The sequence below is a fragment of the Merops nubicus genome, unplaced genomic scaffold (assembly GCF_000691845.1).
Source record: "Merops nubicus isolate BGI_N331 unplaced genomic scaffold, ASM69184v1 scaffold13865, whole genome shotgun sequence".
Lineage (NCBI taxonomy): Eukaryota > Metazoa > Chordata > Aves > Coraciiformes > Meropidae > Merops > Merops nubicus.
The window spans coordinates 18,557-29,804 of record NW_008611684.1 but is presented as its reverse complement, the minus strand read 5'-3'; the positions used below and the strand labels follow the sequence as shown (position 1 = coordinate 29,804).

The window sequence follows — 11,248 nt, the reverse complement described above, 5'->3', positions numbered from 1 at the left end:
GTTGTTAGTTAGTTAGTCACTCATGCTGCAGACTTTATTGAGCCTTCACGCTACACACAGCACAGAGATCTCAAATGCCACATGCACGTACTACAGCCGTTTGGTTAGAGCAGCTACGGTAACAGCAGCCGTGCAGGCCCCCGAGTCGAGAGCAAGGCGTTTGGAAAGGCTGTGACAGGCTGGCACACAGCACAAAGACAAGGCAGCGACGCAAGGGTAGGCCTGGCAACGGCTGGGGTGAACGTGCGGGAGAAGAGAGTGTGTGTGCCTGTGTCTGTGTGGGTGTGTTCTCAGTTACACATTGTACTTCAGCACCTTTCTCTGAGGAGTTGCCTGGCAGAGGGGTCTCCATGTGGCCCCGGTCCCTCTCCCGCAGCTGTACCCCCTCTGACATTTGGCCTGTACAGCAGCTGCCACAACCCTGCCCAAATTGCGCCGTGCCTGCCCCCGTGCTAATCCCCCAGCTTAGCCCCTAACCCAACAGCCTGTACCTGCCAGCAGACACACGGTGCAGCCCAAAGGCCCAGCTCTCACGCTCCACCATCTCTCGCCCATTTCCTGCCTGCTTGCCGCCAGACCCAGCACACAAAATGCATCTGCTCTCTGTTCCATCTCCCTCGCCTACCTGTCACCTCAACACCAGCTGCCCCTGTGAGCAAGGTGGCACTATCACTCTTGGCGCCATCTGCAAATGGTGCAGCAGTGAAGGCAGGAGGTCTTGGACCAAGGCAACAACCATCTCTACGGTCTGCACCAATAGCTCTTCCTTCAAAGGCACCCTGACTGCCTCTGCATGTCTGTCTCCAGGGAGAGCAGCCACATCGCTCACCTCCCACATGGCGTGGGGTCCTCGCAGCACACCGCCCCTCCAGGGAGGCCTCTCACCCCTTCATCCCATAGCTGTCACACTCCCACGGCATGACATTCTCCTGTTTCCCAGGGCCAGCCAGCATCACAGGGCCACAAACTGTCACACCTGCCCTGCCTGTCCCTCAGGGCAGTCAGAAGCCTCGACAAAAACCAGCATGGCCCCAAGCAGGATGCAGAACCTACTTTCTGCACCTCACATCCTAAAGTAGCTCTGAACTGCCCAGGCCTCCTGGCCATCAGCCTTGTCACCTGTCCTCTACGCTCTGGCATCACTACTATAACCTTTCCTCTTCCTGATCCTCAGGAGGCACCACAGTGCTTTGCATAGCCACACTCCCCTTTCTGTCCCACTGCATCCAGTGGCACTTCACACTCACACCCTGCCCCAGGACATCCTCAACAGCTCATCCATGCACCTTAGGCAACATCCCAATGACCACAGGTGGACATGTGCTGACAACCCTCCGCTTTCCCTGAAGAGCTGAACACATCGCTCTTTAAGTCACAACAGATCATACTCATCAATTGCCAAAATATTTTTGTCACATGACACCAAATTAAAAAATACTGACAGCACATGGCACTAAGCTCACTCAAAAACAGGCATGTCAGCACTTGGGTTTAGACTGTCTGCCCTAGTCCCACCAAGCTCTCCCACAGGACTTGCACATTGAACCAACCATTCTCTACAGTTAGAGTCACCAGCTGCACAGACCAGTTGGGCAGGGGCAGGATGGAGCTGAGGGCTGCTGGTATCAGTTCTAGATCAGTAACACTGCTGATGCCCTGTCACCCGTGATGTGCTGCACTGGTTGTTGGCAACTGTCCCCTCACTGTCCACCTGCAGAATTACCCACACCATAGTACCCAAGGATCTTGGGTAGCTACAGACCTGCTACACCTTGTCTCACCTCACATCGGGGTTGGGGGGTTTTGCACTCCCCAAGCACCAGAGACTCAGGACTCCATTTCTGAGCCATTTCTCTGGGCACAGAGCAGGCAGCAGCAGCTTCCTACCACCAGCACTGGCTCTCCACCTCACCTATTCCTACAGAGGACTCCCTGCAGCTCACTTATGGCCCAGAACAAGCACCAATCCTCTGTCCAGCCTCCAAAGCACCTCAGGGAAAGGGATGGAGCCAGTGAAGGGGGGAAAAAAAAAAAAACAAAACAAAAAAAAAACACACCATCTACACACATACTTAAGTGTCAAACGCCCTTTAGTGGTAGACAGAGGTGCTGGTGGCCGAGCAGCCTGGCCCCACGTACAGACTCCAGCCTGGTGCTGTTGCTCAGAGTACCTGGCCCTTCACCGGATATGCACCATCTCCTCCAGGAAGGGGGTTTTCATGCAGCCCGTGCAGAGCTGATCCATCCAGAGCGGAGCCTCATGCTGCAGAGGGGTGCGCCGGGGGTAGAAGGTGAAATTCACGTCGTAGTGCAGCAGGCAGCTGATGGAAGCCATGTAGATATCAGAAAAGCGCACCAGCCGTCGAGAGAAGTACGTGGGGTTGTGGAAGGTGCGGAAGATGCTTCCAAACTGGGGGTTGAACAGGTTCTTTGTCAGTGACCTGAAAGGAAAGAAATAGTGCTCTAGATGGGGCCAGGGTCCCAGGTTCCTCCTCAATCCCCACTTCCAAAAGACAATTTTGGATCACCCCAAGAACTTTCCCATCCAGGCTGTGATGCAGATCAGCCCCCCTGCAGTGAGACTGTGCTGAATATTCACTGCACTCTTACTTATTATGGTAGCTGCTTGTGGGAAAATAATGGAAGATTGGTGAGGAGGAGTGTAAGCACACTCCAGTGACTTGGAACTGGGGTGTAGAAGAACACGTATCACACTGATTGTTGCTCAGCTTTTGTGCTTGACAAGTAGACTGTGTTTAGATAACACAGGTCTGTGAAGGACTCAGAAGCAATTTATCACACACACTTGAGATTCCTGTCTTGTTGAAGTAAGATCTAAGCACAGCAGAAAGCTGTGCCTGCAAGGATCCTTGATATACAGGAGAAAGCAGCATGTCTGGAAGCTTTTGCTCTCTCTAGCAAGGACCCAGGTCTCTGGTGCCTGCACCCCTGCTTGTGTGCCTCCGCCTGGGTGCTGCTGTGAAGATCCCCAGCTCGCGAGGTCATGAGAATAGATCTGCTCCTTACATTTCGTCCATGCTTTTGTGGTTGTTCCTGTGTCCTGCCTGTGCTGGGTCACACACTATTACAGGCAGCGACCCACCTACAGTGCCAGGAGCTGCGGCTACAGACAGCCCCTCAACCCCTGCTCCCCAGCACAGGGTGACACCACCTCTCCTTTCCCACACTGCTTTCAAACCAGCAGTTTGCTGATTTCTGCTGCTTTCTCCACCCCAGACATGGGACACCAGGGAAGACCACAGGCCAACAGCTGCAGCACCACTGCCTCTAAAACAGGTTACAAAACAGACCCAGTGCAGGCCTCAGAACCCCTGAGAGAGCTCTTGAGCGAGGATGACAACGCTCACCTGATCTCCTGACGTTCCTTCATCCACTCCAGCAATACTTGCTTTGACTCTGCGTCCTGATACATCTGCAAAGACAACAGGAGAAGGCACCACGTCATCTCAGCTCCCCCCAGTTTCTGTTGTAACTCTCAAGCCCACCAATCCACTGTATCAGGAGGACGATGAGGTATTTTGAAGAACACATGCAAGATGGTCCATCCCCTGATTCGCAGGCTAAACCCAAATTGCAGACTCTCAAGGCAGCATATTGGCTGCCCCACTCAGAGAGAAGCTGTTTACCTGCATTCTCTCCAGCAGCCCCGTCAGAGCCTGCTGCCAGGTCAGGGAGTGCATGTACTGCTCTGTGTTTATGATCCGAATCTCCGTCTCCAGTTCAGGAACAATGGCTCCAGTCCTCCAGCCGTGACGCAGCATGAGGTCCTGCAGGTCAGGGTGAAAAAACAACCAAGAATTCAACATAAAGACTGAAAGCCAAACACAGCCCCATTTCCTAGAAGAGTGGTCTGTTCCCATTATAGGTCCTCAGGGGACAGGCATCCATGGCCCATGCCAGGTCAAGCCAGTAACACCCATCTCCCAGCCACCAGCCGTGTGAAGCGCCTAGGAATGCTGGATTCACACAAACTGCTTTCAGGTTCACAGACAAGAAGATGTTCTTCAGCCACAGAAAGTACTTCAGGAGCCCTTTCTCCACTGCTTGGTTCTGTGTGACAGCAGAGTGGGGATGCTTACATGTCCTGTGTGTGCCTGAAAGCGTCAGGCTGCAGGGCACCCAGTGCAGTGTACTGGGCACCCGAACACTCAGAGCAGAGACCTGCCTTGTGCTCCAACACAGCTGCAACCACAACAGTCACGCTGGTTTGTTCCCACCTCTCTGGAGAGCAGAGACCTTTCCACTCACCGCAAGGTCGCTGTACAGATGGTCACCAAAGTAGAGCACTTTGGATCCACGCCAGCCCGTCAGCCTCAGAAAATCAAAGAGGTTACCCTGCAAGTAACAGGAGCACAGAGAGAAACGTGGTTACAGGCCAAATGCCTCCAGCCTCACCACATGGTACTGGGCAGCAACACCAGCAGCACCGTCAGCACAACTGGATGGGACACCTTACCACATGTAGATGTGAGGACTCTCATGACAGGTCAAACTGCTTGCTCCCCCACCAACCAAATCCAGGGGGTTCTGTCCTGCCCCACCTTATTTCACTTTCTTCCCATGTGACAAGCCCCTTGTAGATGCCTCAGCTTTTCATAGGCTACAGAAAAAGTCAGAAACTCTTCCAAACCCAACAGGCAATTCAAAGGAAGCTCTGTGCTCTAGGGCACAGCAAGTCAGGAGGACTACATTGCCTAAAAAGGCAACAAAAGGAGGTAATTTAGAGGCCAAAAGAGAAAGACACCAGAATTAGAAAAGCTTGAGCAACGGACAGCAAGATCCCCAGATCTTCTGTGTTTAGAAGTTGTTGGGCTCAATGTGATAATTATTTCACTTCACAGAGTGTGTCAGAGGTAAGGTGAGCACCATCATGCAAGGCTGTTGGAGGCAGGAGCCCTTGAGGCTGTTCTCACATTGCTGACCACCACCCGAAGCCCAAAGATTAACAACACCCACGGGTTCACAGGAATTACTTAACCAAGCCAAAAGGCCAGGCAGCTTGGGCAGATTGACAGCTAAGTAAAACAAACCAAACCCCAGAGCACCAGCTAAAGCACAGCACAGAGCACCTCCCAGTGCTCTCCAAACATCCGTGTGCACCCAGAAGAGGCTTCCAGGACCCCTCTTTCATCTCCACACAAGTTTTCCACATGAGTCACAAAGGAAAGGGCTCCATCAACGCCAGCAGGCCAGATGATGTCAGCACAAGCACTCCATGCAGCCCTGCGAGCAGCAATCTCTCCAGCCAGTCTCCAGTTCCAGGAAAGATCTAGCATGCCTGCCCAACTGCACCACTTGGACTGAACACCCCCAAACACCACCCAGCTCCCACAACAGCCCACAGCCCTGCACTGGGCCGCTGGCAACATGCTGGACACACTGCAAAGGGTGCCCAGAACCAGTGTGGGGCTCCTGCTGCTGCAGCACCACTGGAGCTGTGCAGACTTCCTTTAACAGCATGGGAAGACAGGGCCAGGCAGGCCTCTGCATTTCTCGGACATGACACCGCTGCTGTTTGTTGAGGGTTGCTCAGGAAGGCACTGGCAGGACAGGGAAATGGATCACAGCCTTGGCAGGAGGATGGTCCTTTTGCTGGGCTCCACTCAGCTCAAACAGCAGTGGACCTGACAACCATGAAACTTGTGCTTCTGACCACCAGTGAGCCACAGACCTGGCATGAGACGTCCAGCTGGCTGTCCTCCTCCCCTCCCGAGATCCCAGATTAGTGGAGGGGTGGAAGTATGGAAGTGCCACAAAGAGAAAACATCACATCTGGTAGGAGGAGGGACTAGAGGGCCATTGCTTGAACTTCCCAGTGCCCCAGTGATCCACGAGGTCCCATTCGTACGAGATACCACAGCACAGCCACCAGACAGCTATGCTTGAGGGGACAGGAGCAAGTCAGCTCAGAGGCTTCTAGGAACATCACCAGCACAGCAAGGTCCATGGCCACTAATACTTGCCAGAAAGAAGCATATTGTGGCACTCCAAGAAACCAAAACTGCTGAGGACACAGTGGACTACAACCAGGTCACATCCCAAGAACCACAGTTAGGTAAGAACCTTGATGTAGTTGGATGAGCATTGTGGTGTGGGAAAACTGGAGAGGAGCCTCAAGTCATAGCCACCGCTCCTTCCTCCCTCATCTTTTCTTTTCCTCAGTGCACCATTGACTTGTGTGAGTGAATGGTGTATTGACCACCGCAAGATGTAGGTGGTCAAGAGCAGGATTTAACTTGGCAATAAACCCCTGGGGTGGTTGAGGTGCACCCCTTCTCCTGTGGGAGCTGCTAACCCACTGGGAAAGCGTGCCCACGGGAGAGAGACTTAGAGCTCTACTTGCACATTCCCAGCTCCTAGCTCTTGTCAGAGCTAGCAGAGTGTTTTGACAGACCCACTGGCCAGGCCAGAGGCTTCCCAACAGCATTACTCAAGGACATGACCTACTTTTCCACCACAGGTCAGGTCCCAGCTACTTGATCATGATCTCAGTAACAGTTTCTTCCCATGGGATTGGACAACTCACAACCAGGAACAAACCGTCCTAAAGCCAGAGGCTACTCATTCTCTCAGGGGACAGACAAGCTGCAAGGGGAACACACCAAGGCAGCAAGTTCACCAGAGTGGTATCCCATCCTCTGGACATGCTTGTTCTTCAGGAAGGTGAGAGCAATAGGAGCCAGGCTTTGTACCCTATTTGATCACCCTTGTTTCTCCATTCCCTCCCCCACAGGTTCACCTTTTCCAACCTTACAGAGGACAATCTGGAAGATCTGCGCATAGACATCAGATTGTAGAGAGCTTCTTACCCTGAACTACCACACTCTTGGGAGCCCCTCCAGGACAAGTTTCAGGATCAGGACATCAGAAGAGCCAAGGGAAAACTGCAGTATTAGCCGTGCTGGAAAACGTCAGAAGAGAGCTCCTAGGGTGAAGGTTCCATTGTACACTGGGGCAGGGGACATTCACTTCAGAAGATGTTTCCCCACTCTCCCTTCTCACACAAACAGGGCAGCGGCAGGGAAAAACTCAGCCTGGCAGCAGGGGCAACTCAGGTGCTTGCCCTTCTGCCCAGGAGAACCTGGGCTAACACCCTAAGTTACCTGGCCCTGTTGTGCCTTTTCCCCCCTTATCCCTGTCCTTCCACCCCTAATGCCAAGCCCTGCTGAGCTGGATGGAATACATCACTCCCATTACACACCTTTCTGCAGCATGACCCACATGGACCTGGGCAGGAAACTCAGAGTAGTAGACAAAAAAATTTCGTACCAGGTCACTCTGTCAGACCTTATTTCAAGCTCTGCCTCCTGCAACTGTAAAGAGCTGTGACTGCCAGGAGAGCAGCCTCTACACCTGGCAAGAAGTGTCCCTCTTCTTTCTCAGAGGTCATTTTATTGCACATTGACACGCAACATAGGCCTTGGTAGGGCTTTCTGATAGAGGAAAAGACCTTTTATTCTAAAGCTTACATCCCAGCAGAAGCTGAAAGACTTTTGAGAGGCATTCAAATCACTAGGCTGTTACTCCACAACCTGTCAGGAGACATGCTGAAAGCATTCTGGGGGACAGTGTCCCACCAGGCTGGCAAGAGCTTCCTGCACATGGACAGAAGGCACCTCTTGCTGCCACCAGCCAGTGGAGCACATGGGGCCTACAGCCTGTCTTAGAAATGCCCACAATCACAGGTGCTCTTTACAAGGACTTCCGTCCTTCACTTTTCAAACATCAAGCTTCCACAAGGGACCTTTAGGGGAATCCATCATTTTCCCCGACAATGACTACGTTTTCCAGTGATTGTCAGGTTTTTCCAGGGGCTTCCAAAACTGCAGGTGTCTTAAAAGTCTCCACCATTTCAGACTCTTGCTTCACACCCCTTAAGTACCCATTCCCTTTACCTCTTTGTAGATCTTTCCTTTCTCCAGCTGGTTTATTTTGTCCCACTGCAGTGTGCCATTATCATCTAGTTTTCGAAAAGGTCTGGAAAAAACAAGGGGGAGACATGAACCTCTTTTGATTTTTGGCAATTGTCACCCAGCAACCACAACGTTTTAATCTGAAAACTTGTTTACCTATGTACCAACTCGTAATAAAATGTCTACGTGAGAAGTGACCTTCTGGGCCTTCTGCACTATTTTCTCAGGGGAAGAGAAAGTGTTAGAGGGAAATATCTTTTGAAAGAGCTTCTACTGACTGTAATCCTTTCATGCCAATATCCCTAGAAACTCTTTTTGCTTCAGATACAGAGAAGAGTTAAAAAATAACAACTACTCCCTAGGGATATCAAATGCTAAGGCCAAGAAGGCTTTGCCATGAAACACTTTGTGTCCTGTTCCAGTCTGGCTATGCCCCAGCACAGCAGAGATTGTGGAATGTCTTAATAGGATAAAGCAGACTGCAGAGCGGATGGGAAGCAGTCCCTGTGCTGATCCTTGCAGCTGCCCTGAGCTGGCTCCTGTTGTTTCTGAGGGCTTGCCTGGTTACCTTACGCTTGGACAGAAGAAGCAAAACAAGGCTGAAGTTACTTGGCCCTCATGAACATTCATGCTCAGTGGGAGCATTGCTCCCTCTTGGGAGAGGTGTTCCAAACTGTGAGCTCTGGGATCAAAAGCCTGGGTATGAAGCTGCAAGTAGAATACAGTCTCATCCAGAACTACTGTATGATCCTGAGCTGCCATAAGGCAGAAGGAATCCAGGCTCCCACCATGAACTCTACAGCCTACCTACACAAGAGTGTCCTCAACCATGAACAGCCTCCAGTGCACACCTACACCTTTCCTCCAAGCAGACACTCCACAATTCACTACAGCTCACCATCAGGAGGTTCTCCTCACCTGGGATGTATGTGCCATGTCATTCCACTGACCCACCACAAGACTGGACCTTAGGCATCATGCAGCCATAAGGTTTTATCTCCTAGAGGGCCAGATCACCATAGCTCCAGGCTACATCTGTTAACACACTTCACCCACAACCCATGAAGAAAACCTGTACAAGGTCAGCACAGCTTATAAAGCCATTTCATAGGTTTACTCCTGTTTATACTAGTGGCCTGGCAAATAGGGGAAGAAAGTACATAAAAGGGTATTACAGAGAACAGACCTCTCCGTCAAGGGCAGTAATTCCTGGTCAGTCATAAGCTGAGGCAACAAAGCAGACAGAGGTTCCCAAAGCCAATAGTCCAAAGAGCAAAGTAAGGACAGCAGCTTGCCTATCAGCTTGTCCCTTGGCAGCTCCAAACTGACTACAAAACTCAGGTGCCACGCAAAAAGGCTTCCAGAGCTGCCAGCTACCACACAGCATGTAACCAGTAACTAAAAAAAAACCCAAACCAACCAACCAACCAAAAAACACCACACAGATGCTTGCTGTGGGAAACTGGAAAAGGAAAGATTTTGGCACACTCATTTCTTGGACCCAAGAAATGGCCAGCTCTCATACGCACCATTCCACTTTTCTTTCTATTTAAGTACATTATTACCTCTAAATATCTAAGTTAAGCCCAGACCACAACAAAACTGAGCCAATTTTAGAAGCGTGCTGCTTGGCACCACCCATTCCATCCACTTATTCCCAGACTGGTCAGTTTTCATCTCCTCAGGGAATATCTATCTGAGATGGCAGCGGCAGGCTGGATGCCTGCTGGACCCAGATAACGCTTAGAAACCCACTACTCTTCTGGAAGGTGAAAGGAGGTGATGAATGCAGGAAGGGGGCCCAGAAGCTCAGGCCTACACACAGCAGTGCTGGTTCTCCCCAGGACACCTACTTCCGCCGGTCGGTGAAGAAGTTGGGCTTGTCAGCTTGCACAATGACCATGTCGAATAAGTCCCGCCAGTTCTTGCCAACCATGTGTTTCATGCCTTTGTCCCTAGGGGCAAAGCAACAAGAAAGTTAACAGATCCAGCGCTCTTTTTTAGCCAATGCTGCACCTTTACAACAGTCTGTCTTAAATTTACTCTCATTAAAGTAATGGAGAAGAAAGATAGAGATTTTGAATCCCAAGGCTCTCTCATTGCACGGAGTACTGATGTAGCACTCTGTTTCAAGGGGTCCCTCCCTTTCTCCTGTAGCATGGGAAGTCCAGAGAAGTCTATGATGCAGCAAAAGCTGCTAGAGGTAACCCAAAGTGACAGCTCTGTAACGTTGTGGCCAGTTACAGCCTCCTATCTTCTTCAAAAAGTGAGTCAGTGATGTAGAGAGTGTTGTGGGGTGCAACACCCATCCCAGCCACTGCCCAGAGAGCACTCTTGTGACTATTGCCACAAAAAAACCCAGCACACAACTTTCAGATGCTCACAAGAGAGACCACAGTGCACAGGTCCTGCTGTGCTGTGGTGACCTGTGGATGTGGCATTAACAGTAGTACTCACACAAAGCTAAAGGGACTGTTTGTAATGAGGAAGAGTTTCTTCTTGTGGTTCACCAATCGGTTTAGCACAGCATAGATTTCATCCCCATGCAGAATATACTGTTCTATATAGGAATAAAACAGACATCGTTCATCAAAACATTTTGGCATGACCGCATTTCTTTAGAAACAAAGCCAAACCTACCCCCCTATACTACTACACAGGCAAAAGCCTGAGTTAGAGCCACCTCAGGCAGGCAGGTAGTGAACCACCATGGTGACAAAATGGCCTTCCTCTGCCCCATCAATACCATCTAGAGGAAGAGAAAGACTAAGGAATTGAAAAGGTAGGCAAAAAAAAAAAAGAGGGTTGATGCCAAACTGTCACAAGGGACAGGCACAGCCACTCTAGGCCATGCTGCTGCCAGGAGCTTTCTTTCTCCTGAACTGCCAGGAAGCCTTCCCAGATGGTGCCTTTGCATGTTCACATCATGCCAAGAACTGCCATCCCTCAGTCATAAGCTGGAGGAAAACAGAAACACAAGCAATAAGGTAGCTGTTTCCTCCATTAAAATTGATCCTCCACCTGACCCTAAATACCACTGGGTTCTTAAGGCCACTCTACCCCTTGGCTGCCTTTAGGCATGCCACAGTCAAATATTTCATGAAGTTCTGTGTCCCCTTCACTCCTGTGACTGCATGCAAGGTCTACACAGTCATCTTACACAGAACGTCACATAGTACGACACACATCAAAATGGATTTGGCACCAGAGCTCTATTTAACTCACCCATATCTTTTTCAATCCATTTGTACATCACTCCTTTCACATGTACATCTCTAATAGCATCCTAAATAGAAGGGCATGGAAAAAAGTTT

The 11,248-nt window shown here is 50.7% G+C and overlaps 1 protein-coding gene across 1 annotated transcript in view; it reads right to left on the bottom strand.

Annotated features, from left to right (window-relative positions):
• Nucleotides 1-2,074: 2,074 nt before the first annotated feature.
• NT5DC2 (5'-nucleotidase domain containing 2) overlaps nt 2,075-11,248 on the bottom strand; it is a 27,723-nt gene continuing 18,549 nt past the window's right edge. The window contains exons 7-14 of the mRNA XM_008941290.1: nt 11,160-11,220; nt 10,392-10,494; nt 9,788-9,889; nt 7,917-7,998; nt 4,270-4,356; nt 3,648-3,788; nt 3,369-3,433; nt 2,075-2,441 (exon numbers count right to left, since the gene is read on the bottom strand). Of these exons, the coding sequence (XP_008939538.1) occupies nt 2,180-2,441; nt 3,369-3,433; nt 3,648-3,788; nt 4,270-4,356; nt 7,917-7,998; nt 9,788-9,889; nt 10,392-10,494; nt 11,160-11,220 (903 nt within the window). The 3' untranslated portion in view covers nt 2,075-2,179. The remainder of the gene's footprint in view (nt 2,442-3,368; nt 3,434-3,647; nt 3,789-4,269; nt 4,357-7,916; nt 7,999-9,787; nt 9,890-10,391; nt 10,495-11,159; nt 11,221-11,248) is intronic.